Here is a 22,456-nt window from a genome sequence, read left to right on the forward strand (position 1 = left end):
GTCGGATTTTTCAATTTTGGGTTTTAGATACCCCATCAAAGCCATCAATATGCCTTAAAATTTGATACCAAATTTATAAAATTCTGATTATTCATTGCCGAGATATGACTGATTGAAGTAGGGAGAGTGTAAAAACCAAGTTTTGAGGAAATCGACTTTGAAGTTGAGGCACCTTTTTGACGCAGTCGAATCAATGGGCAAAGGTAACTCCTTAGATACGGGCATTGAAATTTTAACGAGAGAAATAAAATTTGATATGAGCTTAGAACATAAATTTAATAATACATACAAATTTTTTTTCAATAATCCAATCGTTACTTTTATAGTTATTTATTATTATGTAAGATGCTCTTGGATTAATAAAAACACCAATAAATGCCTGCAACGTTATGAAATTAATCACTTGTTGACGGGTTTTTGACATTTATGTTGTTTATGTTTTTAAAGGTTTTACAGCGCTTGCAACACATTTAGGTTATATCAGCGCCAGTAAAAAGGAAGAAAATGGGATAGTAGAAAGTTCTAGAATTACAATTAAAACACCAAAGAGAAAGGAAAACAAAGGGGAATTGGGAATGTTGTTGTTTTTTTGTTTTTAAGGGTTTTACGGCGCTTGCAACACATTAAGGTTATATCAGCGCCAGTAAAAAGGAAGAAAATGGGATAGTAAAAAGTTCTAGAAGTACAATTACAGCACCCAAGAGAAAGTAAGACATAGGGGAACTAGGAACAAAAAGGGATCAGATGTAGATTCCAAGAGCATACCGCCAATGTACTCAGTTTGAGATCACCTATAAGTCTCATCCGGACACAAGAACAAAATCCAACAAAGAGGAACACACTCAAATGCTTACATTATACATTAAAAATAACAAATAGAATAATACATAACAGAGAGATGATTTACAAGGAAAAAAAATATCATTTCCCAAAACAACTATGCATTTGACTGTTTCCCTCCCAGCCAGGACCCCGACCAGGAAAATGACCAAGCAATCTCATTCCAAGACAAAGACAGAAAGTATGTTGGAAAACAGATATAAGGGGATAGATGACACAGTATGTACCTCCCTGCCCGTTATGGGAGGTCAGGATCCCCACCCAGGGGAACAAATAGGGATCAGATGTAGATTCCAAGAGCATACCATCAATGTACTTAGTCTGGGATCACCTATAAGTCTCACCTAGACACAAGCACAAGATCCAACAAAGAGAAATACACTCAAATGCTTACATTTCATTATACATTAAAAATAACAAATATAATAACATGTAACAGAGAGATGATTTACAAGGAAAAAAATATCATCTCCCAAAACAATAACTGTGCATTTGACTGTTTCCCTCTCAGTAAGCCCAACATGCCGGGGCCCAGGACAAAACTAAATAATCTCATTCTAAGACAAAGACAGAAAGCAAGTTGGAAAACAGATATAAGGGGATAGAAGACACAGTAAGTACCTCCCTGCCCACTATGGGAGGTCAGGAACCCCACCCAGTTTTTGACAATTAATTAAACAATCAAAGAAATAAAAATTATTAATATGACGTTGTTTTATTTATTACAGAAAATACGATTTAAAATTTCAAAAGTTAAAGAACAGTTAATAATTTCAGAACAGTATGAAACAACGTGAAGCCAAGTTCCAGAAAGAAAAATTAGCTGCAGATTGTTCCATTGCCACCGTATACTAGGGTAAGATAATATTTTCAAAGCTGTAAATAGATGCAATGCAGGAATTTGTTTTTAAGGGTTTAGTTATGTTTGTTTTTGTTTTTAAGGGTTTTACGGCGCTTGCAACACATTAAGGTCATATCAGCGCCAGTAAAAAGAAAGAAAATGGGATAGTAAAAAGTTATAGAATTACAATAAAGCATCCGAGAAAAGGGAAGACAAAGGGGAATTGGTTAAAAAAAGAAACAGGTGTAGATTCCAAAAGCACACTATCAAAGTACTTAGTTTGAGATCACTAAAAGTCTCATCCAAACACAAGCACAGGTCCAACTAAGAGGAATACACTCAAATGTTTACCAATCATATAATATAATGTGTAAACTAAACATAATACAATGCATTACAACAGAGAGATGATTTACAAGGAAAAAAAAATCATCTCCCAAAACTATAACTATACATTCGACTGTTTCCCTCTCAGCCAAGGACTCTGACCAAGGTCAGGACAAAACCAAACAATCTCATTCCAAGACAAAGACAGAAAGCAATTGGAAAACAGATAAGAGGGGATAAAAGACACAGCAAGTACCTCCCTGCCCGCTATGGGAGGTAGGAACCCCACCCAGTAAGGGTTTAGTTATATGACGCTTGCGACACACGTCATTTCAGCACCAGTAAAAGGGAAGAAAATGGGATAGTCGAAAGAGAGATTTATGATTAAAAAAGCACAAAAGAAAAAGTAAGACAGAAGAGAAGGGTTCAAATTGGAAACAGATGTAGATTCCAAGAGCACACAATCAGAGTAAAATGCTGAATTATTCTAACGGTCCATAACTCTCTCCTTACCAGCCATTTTCCCCAAAAACTTCACACCCTACTAACACAAAAATAGATTTTTTATCACTCTGACATTACCATTTAACAAATCTTCTGATCAAGATCAAATTAAACAAACTGGCAGTTAACCATTGAATTTCTTTAAAAAGCTTGATTGCATATTATATAACATAATTTAAAAAAAAAAAACTGTTCCAAGAATATGGCACACACAGAAGAAAGAATATATATATATATATATATATATATATATATATATATATATATATATATATATATATATATATATATATATATATACAGTGCAACCTCTGGATAACGACACCCCTGATTAACGACAACCCCTGGATAGCGACATTGACCTCTGGTCCCGAATTTTTTGCTATATGTTATTAGTAATAAAAAACCCCAAATAGCGACATACATTTCAGTAAAACCCCTGTTTAGCGACATCGTTATAACAATAATCGGCAGTTGATGCCGATGTTTAATACCCAAACATCGTTAACTCTAACTCTAAACGCCCTTTCCCCTCCCAATGAGATTGCTTTGTTACCGACAAATCAGAACACATGTTTACTACACTGTGGCATCTGCGCTTGCTCACACTCACAGCAAAGAAGTTGATCAGTCGATAGTACTCTCAAGGGTCCATTAACCGTCCATGATAGCTACCTGTCTGAGGTCAGTTGAGGTTAACTGATATCAGGCAATGCCGTGTCCAATGGGGGCAATTAAGGATATTTATAGTCTTTGTCACAAAGTGCGCACGTAAACCGTATGCTTATGTAGCGCAGTTTGCAACCTTGTTTATGTGTGCTATATTCAAGCTACGACACCGATCAATAACCAAACGCAATACGTTGATAACGGTTTTGAAGCTAAATGAAGATATATTTTATTACAATATAACAAAGATATTATGAGATATGAAGATGAAATGATAGATGTAATAAGTATGAAATCAAATAGATGGATGACAATTTGATGGAGGTGATGTGATGATGAATATGATATGAAAGCGATATGACAATATATAATTAAATCAATTAATTATCAATACTTTACCAAACCGCTACCACATCAGACAATCTCACAGATAGGTTGCAACCATCACAGTCATACAGGCAACTAATAATTAACTAACTAACTAAACACAATCCAGACGTGTAGAAGAAAGCCAAAAGAGTGTTCTTGATATTCAACAAAACTGTAAGGTTGTTCTAATATTGTTAATTTGTCTCTTCTTGAAATTGTTCTGGTTTCACAGTATTCATAAACAGATCAATTGTTTCTCAATGTTCTGATATTAAAATAAGCAAATGGTTCTTCACAGGTAACTTATAAAACAGGCGAATGTTCAGTTTCTATTAGTGTCAAGCTATGAGTGTATAGCCTAAAGTTGGCTTGTTAAAGCCCAGCCTCCAACGGCTCATTCACTTTAAAGAAAGAAAATGATTTTGTTATAATATGATAATCATACGAATATAACTCTATCTATATTCGAACTCACTCAATATGTTTACTTTAAATGAGTAAATATTATTTTACTTTAACAAATCAATTTATTAATGTTGATTAATATTGCTTTACTTTGTAGATATGAAATAATAATGCTTTATAGCAAGAAAAGCTTATTTTCTTTACAACAAGAATATATTACACAATTAATTTCATTATCTGATTAATTAATTGAGAATCAAAATTTAAAGTGATATTATGATATTGATATCAAAACACAATCATAATTGTAATCACAACATATTATTCAAAAATCTCACCAGAGCCGAACAGATTATTGAAATCACAAATTAAGTCTACACAAGACTTTAATCAAACTCTACACAGAGTTATAACACAACTTGATTCAGCTCAAACTTTGAGCACCACAAAGTCTACACAAGACTTAAATCACACTCTACACAAGAGTTAACACAAAACGTGTTTCAGCTCGAACTTTGAGCACTACAAAGTCTACACAAGACTTTAATCCAACTCTACACAAGAGTTAAACAAATGAGCCTGAAAGACTCCGCTGTGGTTATCGCTTAGAGACTATGAGCCTAAAAGACTCCGCTGTCTGGTCTCTTTTGAGACAATGAGCCTAAAAGACTCCGCTGAGTGGTCTGAAGAAACTGCTCAAAACTCTGGCATTTATAGGCAAAAATCAAGCAAACGAAGCAAAATTCTACCCACACAACGGATGTTAGTCATATCCGTAAACATCTGAAATTCCTTAAAACTCCCCCAGATTCCATAATCATGGACAACAACAACCCATCCTGATACCGGACATCCTCATATCAAGGATAAATAAATTCGTCAGCCCCATAGTTACGAGATATCAATCAAGCCATACCATAACAAAGTCACTCCCGTAGAATACAGGGATCCTACTTTGCTTATAAGTTTACGGAGAAAACAAGATTGATGCCTTTCTCACAATAACACCCACACTACGTAGTTTAATTCAAACTTCCGGGCCATAGGTGCATGATCTGATACGACCTGTATCAACAAAAGAAGGGTTGTTCCGGAGGGATTACAATAACAACAACAACTAATACTACGACGACGTACATCCTGTCGTAAACTGACGCCTACACGGAAGCATTTCGTTACAGTCTTATATGTAATATTATTATTTTCATATGAAACATCGGTTTTGGGGGGGGGGGGGGGGGGGGGGGGGGGGGGGGGTTGTTGTTTGTTATTTTTTTAATATCGCAAGTCTTAGGTCTACTGATTTTTAAGTGCTTGTAAATTTTGGTGCACATAAAAAAGCATCTCGGTATTCAAATATCATCAGCAGTGTCGTATGGATTTCATTTTAATTAAAATCTAAACTAGATGTGTGCATTTATATCTCTCGTGGGAATTTATCATATTGGGAATATATTTTCTTGCTTTATTCTCAGTTTTGTTAAATGACGTTCAAGTACTGCATGCTTATGATCAAAAGAAAGACACTACACATTTGAAAGTGAAATCGAAACTGGTATAGATAGAACGAAGTTGACATCATGCAGGTGCACATAGTTATGTGTGTTAGTCCATTATTTTTCAGGATGGCAATGTTGTGAGTTTCTTAGCAAAGCGCATAGCACCTATACTCCTTGTAAATAGGATAAATACTCATTCTAACACTTTTGGACGTATCTTCCCTCAGGCACTGGACAGCGCATCGCACTGTTAGGTATTCATGGGTCTCACCACACCCCCTTTTTCCGTCGTCTTGTTTTTGTTTGTTGCTTTAGGTCTGATTTTGATTGATTTGATTTTAAGGGTTTTACGGCGCTTGCAACACATTAAGGTCATATCAGCGCCAGTAAAAAGGAAGAAAATGGGATAGTAAAAAGTTCTAGAATTACAATAAAGCATCCAAGAAAAGGTAAGACAAAGGGGAATTGGTTCAAATAAGAAACAGGTGTAGATTCCAAAATCACTCTATCAAAGTACTTAGTTTGAGATCACTAAAAGTCCAATCCAGACACAAGCACAGGTCCCCGCTAAGAGGAACACACTCAAATGCTTTAGGTCTCTTCCAACACAATTGAGGTTATATGAGAGACTGCTGAAACAAAAAAACAAGCAATCTAACAAAAAATAGTACAAATGTAAATCAAAATCATAACCTAAAGATATCATAAGCTAAATTATAAACAACCAAGAACAAACAGGCAGAAGATTTACAGAAAAAAAATATCCCCTGTCAAAAATACAATCACAAACCAAAGAAGCAGGATAGGCTAGTAAAGAGAAGAAGAAACGGCATCACTATCGGATCGTACACCCATGCGAACATCATAGGTATATGATTCAAGGGTGATGCTCCCATCCAACCACCCGCTCCGTCGTCTTGAAAACCCCGGATTAACGACACCCCTGGATAACGACATAATTTTCCGGTCCCGGACAATGTCGTTATCCAGGGGTTGCACTATATATATATATATATATATATATATAATATATATATATATATATATGTATGTATGTATATAATGTGTAAACAACATAGTACAGTGCATAACAGAGATGATGATCTTACAAGACAAAAATATCATCTCCCAAAACTAACGATACATTTGACTGCTTCCCTCCCAGCAAGGGTATGTTTTTGTTTTGTATTTAAGGGTTTTACGGCGCTTGCAACACATTTAGGTTATATCAGCACCAGTAAAAAGGAAGAAAATGGGAGAGTAAAAAGTTCTGGAATTACAATTAAAGCACCCAAGAAAAAGTAAGACAAAAGGGGAACTAGGAACAAATAGGGATCAGATGTAGAATCCAAGAGCATACCACCAATCCTGTACTCAGTTTGAGATCACCTATAAAACTCATCCGGGCACTAGCACAAAATCCAACAAAGAGGAACACACTCAAATGCTTACATTATACATTCAAAATAAAAATAATAATACATAACAGAGAGATGATTTACAAGGAAAAAAATATCATCTCCCAAAACAATAAATATGCATTTGACTGTTTCCCTCCCAGCTAGGATTCCGGCCAGGGCCAGGACAAAACCATGTAATCTCATTCCGAGACAAAGACAGAAAGCATGTTGGAAAACAGATATAAGGGGATAGAAGATAGTATGTAACTCCCTGCCCGCTATGGGAGTAGCAAGGGTATCCGGCCAGGGCCATGACAAAACCAAGTAATCTCACTCCAAGAAAAAGAGAGAAAGCATATTGGAAAACAGATATAGGGGGATAGACGACACAGTAAGTACCTCCCTGCCCGCTATGGGAGGCCAGGAACCCCATCCAACTGTAACATCTGGCAAAAAGTATGTTGCAATTGACTGGGGGGGGGGGGGGAGGGAATAAATCAATGTAAATTAAAATGAAAAACGTTTTTCAAACCTTTTCATAAATAAAATATGAATTATAAATATTAAAAAAGCATTCAATGATATACAATTTTTGTAAAAGATGGACTGATATCACAAAAGGACTTATAGGTCCCTACCAAGAGAAATATACTCAAATGCTTGCATTATACATTCAAAATAATAGATATAATAATACATAACACCAAGGAAAAAATATCATCCCTCAAAACAATAACTATGCATTTGACTGTTTCCCTCCCAGCCAGGGCCAGGATAAAACTAAGTAATCTCATTCCAAGACAAAGATGTTTTGTTTTTGTTTTTAAGGGTTTTACGGCGCTTGCAACACATTAAGGTCATATCCGCGCCAGTAAAAAGGAAGAAAATGGGATAGTAAAAAGTTATAGAATTACAATAAAGCATTCAAGAAAAGGGAAGACAAAGGGGAATTGGTTCAAATAAGAAACAGGTGTAGATTCCAAAAGCACTCTATCAAAGTACTTAGTTTGAGATCACTAAAAGTCTCATCCAGACACAAGCACAGGTCCCCGCTAAGAAAAACACACTAAAATGTTTTACAAATCATATATAATATAAAGAAAGCATAATACAGACTGTCATCTGCATTTTTTGCCAAATTGGGACCTAAAATTTGCCAAAATTTGCCAAAAGAAATCCCAAAATTTGCCAAGAAATTTGCCAAAAAGACCAAAATTTGCCAAAAAATTTGCCGAGGAGAACTAAGCGTTTCAGTAAAAATTAACATGCGATACAGAAAAAAAAAATATATATATAAGACAATTTATTACATTTAAGGAGGCTGCATTTGTTAATTTAATGAAATGACTGTGAATAGCGTTGTTACAAAGATTTTAAAGGATCATTATCCATAGAGAGTAGCTTCCCTTGGTTTGGGCCCAGGCAAAGCTGCAACATTTCTCAAGTTTCGCACTTTTTTTTTCTCGTTATTTTGTTTTCGTTTCTTTTTTTTCCCAAAATTTGCCACGCGATTTGCCAATTTTCCCAAAAATTTGCCACAATTTGCCATTTGCGGCCGCAAAAAATGCAGATGACAGTACAGTGCATAACAGAGAGATGATTTACAATGAAAAAAATATCATCTCCCAAAACTAACTATACATTCGACTGTTTCCCTCTCAGCCAGGGCATCTGGCCAGGACCAGGATAAAACCAAGTAATCTCATTCCAAGACAAAGACAGAAAGCATGTTGGAAAACAGATATAAGGTGATAGAAGACACACAAGTACCTCCCTGCCCACAATGGGAGGTCAGGAACCCCACCCAGCAAGACAAAGACAGAAAGTATGTTGGAAAACAGATATAAGGTGATAGAAGACACACAAGTACCTCCCTGCCCACAATGGGAGGTAAGGAACCCACCCAACAGTACCATTTGGCAAAAAGTATGTTGGAAATGACTGTCCGTCTATCGAATAAAAGGTGTCAAACACGTTTAATAATAATTTATTAACGCCATAGAGACTAGGATAAACTCTGGCTTCCCGAGCCCCTTCAAAAGTTTTTTTACAATCTTCTTTGTGCTTAAAATCTTGGATCGGATATAACACTGCCTACTATAGAGACAAACAATTATGGGGATCGTATCTAATTATTACATAAACCAATGCTACACTTTTTTTAATGACAAAAGATTACTTTTAATGTATACAGTTTGTTAAATCAGTTGTGTAAATTGAAGGATGTTGAAGAAAACAAAATATGGAAATAGAAAAAAGTAGCCTAAACAGCAATTTTCTCTTATAAACTTAGATCCATTAAACTTGCTGGGTGGAGTGTGGGTAATAAATCAATGTAAATTAAAATGAAAAACGTTTTTCAAACCTTTTCATAAATAAAATATAAATTTTAAATATAAAAATTAAAAAAAAAAGCATTTTAAAGTCATGATAAATGAAGAAACTCGGATATCGCCGAATACAATTTTTGTAAAAGATGGACTGATATCACAAAAGGACTTATAAAATATTGGCAGGTTGAGCTAGCATAAAAACTTAAGTTTCTATATAAATTTTCAACTTGATACAATACCACAATCCTCTCAGGTCAAAACCAATGTCTGCTATAGATTATTTTCACAATATTATTTTTAAAAAGAACATTTATTTCATAAACAAAACCATTTACAGGAATGAAAAGTCTTTCCTAAGGCATACATTTGTACATTAAAAAGATAAATTAATATTTTTAAAAATAATATTAATTTAAAATGAAATTACTATAACTACTAATACTACTACCAATAATAATAATAATAATAATAATAATAATAATAATAATAATAATAATAATAATAATAATAATAATAATAATAATAATAATAATATAATAACAATAATAATAAAATAATATAATAACAATAATAATAATAATAATAATAATAAATAATAATAATAATAATATAATAATAATAATAATAATAATAATAATAATAATAATAATAATAATAATAATAATAATAATACTTAATAATAATAATACTTAATAATAATAATAATAATAATAATAATAATAATAATAATAATAATAATAATAATAATAATAATAATAATAATAATAATAACAATAATATATACAAACAGGAGTGTATGGCATGCCTACATAAAGAACTTGCATCATATAGCTATGTTATTGTAAAAACGAATAACATACAAATGGCCACATTAATATAAGAATAAGATCATTTAGGTAGCAATATGATAAATGTAAAACATTACCATTTAACAAATCTTCCGATCAAGATCAAATTAAACAAACTGGCAGTTAACCATTGAATTTCTTTAAAAAGCTATAAATAGCTTGATTGCATATTATATAACTTACTTTTTTTTTAAAAACTGTTCAAGAATATGGCACATATAGAAGAAATAAATTGAAAAGTCTTTCCTAAGGCATACATTTGTACATTAAAAAGATAAATAAATATTTTTAAAAATAATTTAAAATAAACTTACTACTACTACTACTACTACTACTACTACTACTACTACTACTACTACTACTACTACTACTACTACTACTACTACTGTACTAACGAAAGAGTGAAAATGGAAAGGCTTCGTATGGGAACAAAACAGACAATGGACGTTTCGGGTACAAACCCTTCGTCAGCACAACAATACACAAATAAACGTGGAAAACAAATAAAATATAATGAAAAATAACTTGTATCGTCTGTACTCAATGGTGGTTGCAGTATGAATGAAATGTTAGCGTGGCGTGGGGAGAGGATAGGGTGCCCCAGGGGGGTGATCTAATTGATAAGCAAAGGTCAGCGTCAGGGAACAGAACTTTCCAGACTATAATGGAAGATAAAAGACATATTGGTAGTAGTAGTAGTAGTAGTATTTTAAATTCAGAAAAGTGAGTGGAGCAGGCACTTATGTTGGTAACAACAAGATATGAAGTGAGTAGAAAAGTGCCAGAAGACAATAGAGAATAAAAATTTTTTTTTTTCACCCCATACACCGGAGCATACTCAATGTCTCAATCGTTTCTATGTTATATGTTTGTGATGAGAATATTGGCTGTTAAGCTTAACTGCTGGTCAAAATTACTTCGCGATGGTGGTGAACGAATCGGCGATCTCAAGAAGTGGGTGAGAGAGGGATCTAGAAATGACTTTGGGTTTGAAACGAATATTTTTGTGTTCGTGGATAGCTCACACGGTAGAGCCACGCTCTCACCTGCCAGGCGGAGTTGTCGTACCAATAAGGTCGCAGGTTCAAACCCCACCACCGCCGCGAAAAATTTTTTTATTCTCTATTGTCTTCTGGCACTTTTCTACTCACTTCATATCTTGTTGTTACCAACATAAGTGCCTGCTCCACTCACTTTTCTGAATTAAAAATTCACCCCATACACCGGAGCATACTCAATGTCTCAATCGTTTCTATGTTATATGTTTGTGATGAGAATATTGGCTATTAAGCTTAACTGCTGGTCAAAATTACTTCGCGATGGTGGTGAACGAATCGGCGATCTCAAGAAGTGGGTGAGAGAGGGATCTAGAAATGACTTTGGGTTTGAAACGAATATTTTTGTGTTCGTGGATAGCTCACACGGTAGAGCCACGCTCTCACCTGCCAGGCGGAGTTGTCGTACCAATAAGGTCGCAGGTTCAAACCCCACCACAGCCGCGAAAATTTTTTTTATTCTCTATTGTCTTCTGGCACTTTTCTACTCACTTCATATCTTGTTGTTAACATTTCATTCATACTGCAACCACCATTGAGTACAGACGATGCAAGTTATTTTTCATTATATTTTATTTGTTTTCCACGTTTATTTGTGTATTGTTGTGCTGACGAAGGGTTTGTACCCGAAACGTCCATTGTCTGTTTTGTTCCCATACGAAGCCTTTCCATTTTCACTCTTTCGTTAGTATTTTACGATCACCGGCTTCAGGCAGCCCTTACCGTTTTCTACTACTACTACTACTACTACTACTACTACTATAAATAATAATAATAATAATAATAATAATAATAATAATAATAATAATAATAATAATAATAATAATAATAATAATAATAATAATAATAATAATAATAATAATAATATACAAACAGGAGTGTATGGCATGCCTACATAAAGAACTTGCATCATATAGCTATGTTATTGTAAAAACGAATAACATACAAATGGCCACATTAATATAAGAATAAGACATTTAGGTAGCAATATGATAAATGTAAAAAAATTACCATTTAACAAATCTTCTTGATCAAGATCAAATTAAACAAACTGGCAGTTAACCATTGAATTTCTTTAAAAAGCTATAAATGGCTTGATTGCATATATTATATAACATAATTTTTAAAAAAAAACTGTTCAAGAATATTGCACATATAGAAGAAATAAATTTATGTCTCTCTTTTTGTTTTTGTTGTTGTAATAAACACAATTTCCAGCACCTAGTCCAAACCGACATAACGTTACTTTGAGACAGTGGGTTACATATGAGGCCAATAAAACCTTGATACTAAGTATCCTATCAATTTTGATTTTAATCCTACTCTGGTGGGAACAAAAAACTTAATTTGGCCAATTTGACCTCCAAAAAGAATGAAATACAAACGGAATCATGAATCAGTGAATATGGCAGGTTTAGTGATCCATACAGATGGCGATTCGTTCAGATAAATCTACCAGGAGCAGTGAAGATTTTTCCTTGACAGTTGGGGCAGCGGTGAATGGCATCCTTGTTTCTGTCCCTGAAACATGGAATTAAACAGCAGCCCAGCACACACCTGAATAAAAGAGGTAATTAAAATTATAATCTGTAAAATTCTTTTGTCATATCCTACCATCGAATACATTCAATTTAATCTACGAGATAATATTTTTAACTATTATGAAAACCTGAATGAAGCTTCTTAATCAGTATTTAAATCCACTGCATACTTTATTCCTTAAGCCAGTTAATGGGGGCAAAAAAAAAGGGGGTGGGGGGGGGGGATTCCTTGTGACACAGACAATAGCTTTAGAAAATAAAGTCATCCTGCTCTTTTTTTTTTTTTTTTTGTTTTTTTGTTGAAAACTGGGCTGCTAAAAGCAGGGTGTGAAAATAATGTACATAAATGAATTAAAAGTCAGAAAAGTGAGTGGAGCAGGCACTTATGTTGATAATCATAAGAAATGAAGTGAGTAGAAAAGTGCCAGAAGACAAAAGAGGATAAAAATTTTGCGGTGCCTGGCCATGCGAGGAACGCTATGCAGTTGACGCATGGCAAAATTTGTGAGAAAATGCTTCATCTTGTTTCTCAGTGGACAAACTTGATTTCATGTTCGATCCAGTTGTTCCCATGGTACAAAATGAAAAGTTAGAGTGAAAAATCGGAAGTTGGTGACACTGATTAAACGAAAAACGTATTGCGGAGCGAAAATGTGAAACAAAGTGCAAGTAACTAAGCTCATTAGGAATATTACAAAATGGACAAATTTTTCAAAGGCATAACTCATGCATGAATTAAACTCTTTGTTAAAGCATTACATTGCTTCTACTTCTATTGCTTCATCAACATGGAACATGTTTTGTTTCCATCTGTTAATAACATTTCTAGCATCCATAGTTTGTTATTTTGCTTTTTAAAAAAGCATTGATTGTGGATGAATGGCAGTAACAGTCCTTTTACCAATGGCAATTGCAAAGAGTTGAATAAGTAATTCATATATTTCTCTTCATTAATGTTATTTCACATTTAATTCATCAACATAGCTAATGAATAAATTAACGTATACTTTTCTGTTTGCTCTTTTTTGCTTGCTTGGAGCTTACCATATTGTGTTATGAAAACAGGGGAGGAAATTGCCTCATTTTAAGCTTTCATGACCCAAAAATGTGTGTAAACTTGTAAATCCTTTTTTGCAATACACTTGCTTATATTTGATTCTAAAATTTGATTTTGGCTTTGTGTATTTGTCATTTGAAAATAGTCGGTACTAGTGTAAACAATACTGGGAGTATGAGTCAAATGTAATTATTTACGAGTAATATTCACAAGTATGTTAACCCAAACTATGATAGGATTGACCCTGGGGCAAAACATGCACTACAAATTGTTGAGCAAATTCAACAATCTTCAGCATGTGCCGATAAATAATTTTTGTCGGCACCAGAAACATTGCTTCTTTACTTAGCATTCATGACATACTTAATTGAGACTTGGTATGTTGTTTGTAGCTAAATCTCTCTATTGTCAACAGAAGAATTGTTTTAGATGTATTATTGTTTGGTGTTTACCTCATACAACCGGGGAGACAGAAACAGTGACATTTTCAATCCCCCAATAAAATTTGCAGCCGATTACTCACACAACTGAAATTAGCATCATACTGAGCTGAAATGACATCCTTCCAACCTCATAATTCACGACTGTCAAGACATCAGCTGCCCCACAGCATGGACATGTCGTCCTGATGGGTTCTCTTATGGTTGTATATGTCTTGCCATTCATAATTATTATCGCATCACCCCTGTAATGGCATGATATCTGATTTAATTGACGACGGGTCAATCCTGGAGGAATGTTAAAGATTGGAAGAGATTGCTGCTGGTTGTTAGCATGTGTCACCAGCATACAGGCCTGAGGTTGTTGATATAGATTGGGGATATTTGTCACAGGCATGGCATAAGGCTGGGCCTGCTGGTATGCAACGTGGGTAATGGGTGCTGGGTAAGGTTGAGGTGGCTGGTAAGGAGCTTGAGGTGGGGGCTGGGACTTGTCCGTGTCTCCTTAGTGATCATATAAATAAATAAATAAATTAAAGAAATACATCAATCAATAGAAAAATAAACAAAAACAAATAAATTAAAAATAAACAAATAAACATACACAATAATATATAGAATTAATCCAGTTTCACTGTTTTGAAACCCTTATTCCAACATTCAAAACATGATTGTGAAACACTTATTTCATCATTTTCATCATTGCAAAAAAGATGAAGTGCTTTAGGACTAATAATATATTAAATAACTATGAATAGCTATGTTATATTTGCATTAGATGTGGCCTTGACTGACGGGCCGGTAGATTTTCCTCCTTTTTGACAAACTGTCATTATCATCGCTGGGGGACCTGTGCTTGTGTCATGATGAAACATTTAGATAATCTCAAAATAAGTACACAGATAGCGTGTTCTTCCTTTTTCTTGGGTACTTTAATTGCAATTCTAGAACTTTTTACGAGATTCCATCTTCTTACTTTTTACTGTCGCTGATATGACCTTACATTTGTTGCAAGCGCTGTGAAACCCTTAAAAACAAACAAATACCTTTCTCTTTCATGAACTAATTATGGGTTTTTAGGAAAATTAATCGCAAATTTTTTGCAAATTTTGCTGTTTTTAGCTTGCAAAATTTGGGATTTTTTGTGTGCAAAAAACTGCCATGTCAGATATATGAAGAAGAAAGAGATAGGAAAGTGGAGATAAATAATGATTCATAAAGTTGCAAAACTAGTAGCCCACAATTGAACCATAAGCCTTAACTGTAAAAATAGGTCACGTTCCCTTTCCTACTGAGGCGAAATGATATGATTAGTTAACAGAACAAAACACTGAAATGTCCTGTTTCTCATTTAAGATCTAAATTAAATTTTCAACATATCGTTATATGATCTTGGTCCCTTTGTGTGTGAAGCAAGTGCTCTACCAACTAAGCTATCAGGACCCTCCGACATAACACCAGATTAAAGCCATAGGTCACTGATCATTACTTGAAATAACACTCTGTAATCCTTTGTAATAGAGGAACAATTAGGGTTTTGAGGAATTGACATGATCTAATCTAATTTAAAAAAAAGATGGTATGGCAAAATCTGAATGACAGCTTGATATAAACCGATAACTTTTGAAAGTGGCAAGTCTAAGTCTGATGCGTGATGCAGCAAGATTAGTTTTCTTCAGGGATGGGGACTAACTGAGTAAAAATATCAGCAAGGCATATGTTGCCTGTACAATGTTCCCAAAACCATGTCCCGATAATTTTATTAGAGTAATGTAACAGAGTAGTTATTCGTAAAGGCACACTGAGGGAAAATGACAAGGCCACATAAAGTTTAACGGCTCCCTCCCCCCTCTCGCAATAACGACGAAAAAAATTCTGCAAAAGCGGAACAATGCGTAAAATTTCCATAACTGTTTTTTCTACCTGTATACGGTGGTGGAGGTTGTGAATGGGCTGACATCTTTATTGATTGGGAATGTAGAATACCTCCACTGCAGACAGTAAATATTTCAATGAGTCAAATAATATATAATTCAGAGACTTAATTTTCAAAAAATGTTTTTATAGGCATCAAGAAACAAAAAATAAAATAAAAGTTAAATACCAGAAATGAATATTTCAAATGAATTAATAATAAAAATATTCCCTCTTCTCTGACATCTTCTCCCTCTGTCTGTTTCGCAAGGCTTTGTTACAATCTATCAAACTAGATATAATGTAAGATAGAGAGATTCACCTCAAGAGACATCTTAACCCTGGGTTCAAGTCTGAATAAGATTTCAACTTTTATGATTTATAATAACAAGATTTTCCTCTAATTTTGATGGGTTTTCTTCTGAACAAAAAGTCCTCATAAAATATCACAATGAAAATAATCTGACATAGATCAGGGCTGAGGGAATCGATTCGTTGCTTTTTAGAGAGAATGCCTTTTTGAGGTGCATCTCTATTTCTCTATATAGTAAGTTGTTCAGGAACATTTAATTAGTTGCGACCATAGCTCACTGACTCACTGGGTAGGGTTCCCAACCTCCCATAGTGGGCAGGGAGGTACTTGCTCTGTCTTCTATCCCCCTGTATGTTTTCCAATTGATTTCTGTCTCTGTCTTGAAATGAGATTACTTAGTTTTGTCCTGACCCTGGCTGAAGTCCTTGGCTGGGAGGGAAACAGTCGAATGTATAGTTATAGTTTTGGGAGATGATAATTTTTTCCTTGTACATCATCTCTCTGTTATGAATTGTTATTTTTTTTTAAACATATGATTTGTAAATATTTGAGTGTATTTCTCTTAGTGGGTCCTAGTTGTGCTGGTGTCTGGGTGAAACATTAAGGTAATCTCAAACTAAGCACACTGATAGTGATAGTGTGGAATCTACATCTGTTCCCAATTTGAACCATTTCCCCTATGTCTTACTTTTTCCTCAAGTCTTTTTAACTGTACATCCAGAATGTTTTAACTATCCAATTTTCTTCCTTTTTACTGGCGCTGATATGACCCAAATGTGTTGCAAGCGCCGTAAAACCCTTAAAAACAAACAAAAACAAAGAGTAGCTCACTGTAACAAATGCCTTTTAATGTGAGTAAAATGAACTTCTAGTATAGACTGTGTATGGTCATGCTCTAGTTCGCTGGCTGTCATTAAAAAAAAAATAAAAACATCAATAAACAATTACATACACAGACACACAAACACGCGCTAGTAAAAATATAAGAAAGGACAAAAAAAAAAAAAAAAAAAAAAAAAAAAAAAAAAAAAACCAAAAAAAAAAAAAAAAAAAATAAAACGAAAAACAATCCAACCCAAGGGTTTCTTCTGTCTTTTGTACTCGGTTCATCTAGATAGCAAGTGATCCTGATAGTTCACCAGCAGCGCATGAAATGGGGAAGGCTGCCTGCCAATGGGGAATGGCTTTGGGCTTTGGGCATCTTCAGCTAAAAATAAATATAATTCCCTTTATTCGTCCATTAAATATAAAATAGTAAGGGGAAATTTGCCTCTAGGGTCTATTCCAAGGGAAGACTGGAATAACCCAGGCGTCAGCCGCAGTACAGCGCCGCAAATTAAGCTAGGACGACGTCACTTGCTCAACTCAAGGCCACACAACGCAGCGGCGAGTGGTCGAACTCGGTAACTTTCGGGTATAAAGAAAAGACCGCACCGCTAAGCCACGCTGCCCCCGCGAAAGTCCGAGCCAGAGCCAAAAAAATCCACATTTTTGTGAGTAAAATATGCACGTGATATGCATGATTTTATTATATGTTGTAAAAAACAAACAAACAAAAACTCACTGTTATAATTTTAGTAAACAAAAGATCAGCTTTCTACTTGGGATTTGTTTAAATCCCAACCACAGCCGTGTATTCAGTCCACCGGAAATAAAAATATTTAAAACGGACCAATTATCGATAATGACGACATTGATACTGAGCCTATTGTAAGGTAGTCATCATCAAAAGTGGATAGGCATAACATTTATGGCAATTTGACGGCTTAATAATATCATTTACAGCGTTTTATTTACTCTCGGAAAGTCTTGAGTGAGAGTTGTTCGAAATCGGGAACCTGAAATAGATCTCAATTCTCGATACCATGGTTGCCAGATAGCCACTGATCTGGCCAATTTGGCCAAAATTGACCACACAGAGAATAATGTTTCTATAAGTAATCTAAAATTGACATTTATATCTATTTTTAATGTTTCCTAGTCCGTTATAATTTTTATGATTACCAAAGCCGATAAGTTTTCCAAGGAGATCATAGTTTTAGTATTGTTTGCCCAAGTAAAGTTCTATTTGGTCACATTTCACATTGATCACTGGCCTCGGGCACGCCTGTGTGGCAAAAAATTCTTAATTTTCAAGTTCAACACGTTGACGCCATTCCTGGTGACTCGAGAAGTTTGATCGACTTTTAATTTTGTAAAAAGATGATTTACTTTTACCATAGAATTAAACGAATGAGAATACGTACGAAGCCTAAAAAGTGTCCACCAATGAAAGCATTCAGCGCCATTTTGTTGTTGGCTGAGAATGTAGTAATTACCATTCATTCGGTAACATAACGACACAAGAAAAACATCAAACAATATCAAAATCCACAATAAAATGTTTCAGAACTGTTGCGTATATTTATGGCACAACGAAGCTGTCAAAAAATGAAGTTAGAGAATGTGTGTAATCATGTATTATAATAACCTGTAATGTGTTTTCCAACCACCACATCATCTACTACTACAACCACCACCACAATAGCATCACTAACACTACTACTACAACCACCAGCCCCACATCATTATCACTACCACTACTACTACACCACCACCAGCACATCATCATCACTACCACTACTACAATCACCACAACCACATCGTCATCACTACCACTACTACTGCAACCACCACCACCATATCATCATCATTACCACTACTACCACAACCACCACCACCACTACTACTACAACCACCACCACATCACTACCTCAACTACTACAACCACCACCACAATAGCATCACTACCACTACTACTACAATCACCACAACCACATCGTCATCACGACCACTACTACTACAACCACCACCATATCATTACCATTACCACTACTACTACAACCACCACTACCACCATATCATTACCATTACCACTACTACTGCAACCACCACTACCACCATTTCATCACCATTACAACTACTACTACAACCACCACAACCACATCATCATCACTACCACTACTACTACAACCACCACCACATCATCATCACTATCACTACTACTACAACTACAACCACCACCACATTATCATCACTACCACTACTACTACTGCAACCACCACCACCATATCATCATCATTGAAATATATATATATTTTTTAATTGAGCTTTATATATTGCAATATCTACTAAATGTGCTCAAAGCGCTTTACAAGGGGTCCCTGGTCAACATTTAACATGTAGGACGGGACATGACGCCTGTTAGGCGATATTACAATTTTTCGGACAAAGACAACTCTGTTAACGGCCAGGTACTCATTTTACACCTGAGTACGGTGAGAGAATGTGAGTAAAGAGCCTTTTCCAAGGACTCAACTATGCGCCGAGCGCGAGGCTCGAACCCAGGACCTTCCGATCCGGAAGCGAGTGTCATACTACTAGACCACATAGCCGCATCATTACCACTACTACTACAAACACCACCACCACATCATCATCACGACACACTACTACATACAACCACCACCACCACTATCATTACCATTACCAGGGGCGGTTTCTGGTTGTTTATTTAAGGCGGCATGGATCGAAAACATTCTCTCACTGTACTCATGTGTAAAATGAGTAGGTACTTGACCAGAAGCAGTGTTGACTGTGTTGGAGGAAAATGTTATCTCGCCCAACAGGCATCATGTCTCGTCTGCATGTTGCTTTTGGCTTAGGAGCCCTTTTTAAGTGTCTTGAGCTCACTCAGCGGAAATTGCGCAATATCAATGTTCTAGTGGGTTTATTTTTTTAGAATGTGTGTATATTGTGTGTAAAAATAAAATGGGAAGAGGAGGGGGGGGGGGGGGGGCATGTGTGGTTTGAATTTTAAAGAGATGTACTCACGTAACACTGGCATTTACGATGGGCATATATTATGTAAAAGAGGTCTATTTGTCGATTTTCCTCTAGATCATTGAAGTCTATGGATCCTTTCATTGTTGTTTCGGTATGGATTGCGATACACGTCTGTGCATTGAGATTTGTGAATATCATTTTTTTAAAAAGAACAACACGACAACAGCAATTCGACTGCCATATAAAATTTCTTTCTTCGAATATCAACTGTGATAACAGTCATTAATAGAAGGAATAGAAAATCCAACCTCAATGCACTACTTATCTACTCCAACGACAATAACATAACTATAAGTTGAACTGCTGTGTGTGTGTGTGTGTGTCGGGTTAATGGACTGGGATTCTTATTTATAGCATCGTGGGGCTCTACTCGGTGAATGATTTGTGTAATATTCTTATTGATGATTAACATCCATTTGAGCAAAACGAATAGCATAAGATCTATATTTATTGTAATTTTCTTCATCCGTATGGTTTGATTACAACAAACCTGTTCTTTCAATGATAAAACTGATATGGTTTTGACTTCTCCCAAGTAAGGCCTCAAGGTGTGCAAAACTAAATTTGCCGACCTGACCTAGTTATTTTAGCAGTCAAGAGTATCAGTTGTTTGTGGTGGGAAGTGGATAGCCGTGGTTTGAAAACAGAAGAAAACAAATCTTTTATATAAAATACTTAGGCGGCCTGTTGACTTTTTGGCTCATGGTAGTCCCCATCCCCCACCCTCAGCTCATTGTCGCACGTCATCTCGCCTCGGGTGGGACAAGAAAAAGAGAGCCGTCTGTGATGACGCACAACCTTTGTTATGGCTAGAAAGGCAGGAGAGATGCGCGAGTGTTAACGAAAATCAACATTGGCAAAAATTGAGACAAAAAGGAGCATCTGCTAAATTTGAAAATTATAGGGCGGCACAAAACAACTTTGCTCAACAGACCGACCGCCAGTGACCATTTCCACTACTACTACAACCACCACCACATCATCATCACTACCACTACTGCTACAACTACAATCATCACCACCACCACATCATCATCACTATTACTACTACAACTACAACCACCACCAACACCACATCACCTCACTAACACTCAGTACTACAATCACTACCATTAGGTTTTGGAGCTTTACTTCATTTGAAATAAGGAAACTTCGGAATTGTATTTGGCATTGTGTTTATATATCATAATATAATTCTAATCAGTTATCTATTTAGAACTAGATACGAAACAATATGTATGCCAAATACCACCCCAATTCCCCTTTCTTGTGTGCGGGAAGTCCTCTTTCGGCATTGAAATTGAGTGTGAGAGAGTCATCACTACACACATAAACAACAGAAACAATTTAAAAACAAGACTATGCCACGCAACCACTCACACACGAGGCTATACTATTTATCCTTTTCTCTATATAGAATAGGACAAGACAAACAATAGCTTGACTCTCGCTACACTTCGCATTGATGTTTGTCGTCTCACGAGTTCAATTCTCGGTCGACCTGTCAGTATTCCTTTTTGCCTCGGACGTAATCATTAATAGAATGTTGTGTGGTTTTGACCGTGAAGAAAACCTTAAGAAGTCACATTTATATCATTTTAGAGAGATCGTTTTGAATAATTTTGAGTTAAACGAGCGAGCAGCAACTTGTTTTCATGAACGGCCGATCAGCGCTTGTTTACTATAGTAACGCGATTCCCAGCCAACATCAAAATGGCGGATATTTTTCTCATCGAGGCCGCTGGTTGGTTAGCCAATAAGAGCACCGTACGGTTTCCATTGGGTAAATTCCTTGACTTTTACTCACTTTTAAGATTATTATTTTAATTTAGAACACAGTGAGGCGTCAAAATGTATTGCCTTGTGTATTTCTTGTACGTAACAATTTGAATCGGGAGAAAAACGAACAAACAAAACAAAAACCAACCAACCAAAAAATAAAAAAGGTAAAAGAAAAATAGAGAACATCTTTATAGTTATAGGGTCTTGAATGTGTTTAAGGGAGCGTCATAGAGAAAAGGGGGTGGGGTAGGGAGAGATTGGAGATAGAGTATAGATAAATATATATATATATATATATATATATATATATATATATATATATATATATATATATATATATATATATATATATATAGAGAGAGAGAGAGAGAGAGAGAGAGAGAGAGAGAGAGAGAGAGAGAGATAGGACTGCTTTGTAGCAACTTGTACTCAAT

The 22,456-nt window shown here is 35.3% G+C and overlaps 1 protein-coding gene across 1 annotated transcript in view; it reads right to left on the minus strand.

The window, feature by feature from the left end:
- The window catches only part of LOC144973860 (cell death-inducing p53-target protein 1-like), a 30,951-nt gene extending 14,863 nt beyond the window's left edge, over nucleotides 1-16,088 (minus strand). The window contains exons 1-3 of the mRNA XM_078916750.1: nucleotides 16,052-16,088; nucleotides 14,212-14,632; nucleotides 12,452-12,647 (exon numbers count right to left, since the gene is read on the minus strand). Coding sequence (XP_078772876.1) covers nucleotides 12,533-12,647; nucleotides 14,212-14,632; nucleotides 16,052-16,088 — 573 coding nt within the window. The 3' untranslated portion in view covers nucleotides 12,452-12,532. The remainder of the gene's footprint in view (nucleotides 1-12,451; nucleotides 12,648-14,211; nucleotides 14,633-16,051) is intronic.
- Between the last annotated feature and the right edge of the window lie 6,368 nt (nucleotides 16,089-22,456).

This window comes from Berghia stephanieae, chromosome 5 (assembly GCF_034508935.2).
Source record: "Berghia stephanieae isolate SIO BIC M18660-M18661 chromosome 5, UCSD_Bste_1.3, whole genome shotgun sequence".
In the NCBI taxonomy this organism is placed as follows: Eukaryota; Metazoa; Mollusca; class Gastropoda; order Nudibranchia; family Aeolidiidae; genus Berghia; species Berghia stephanieae.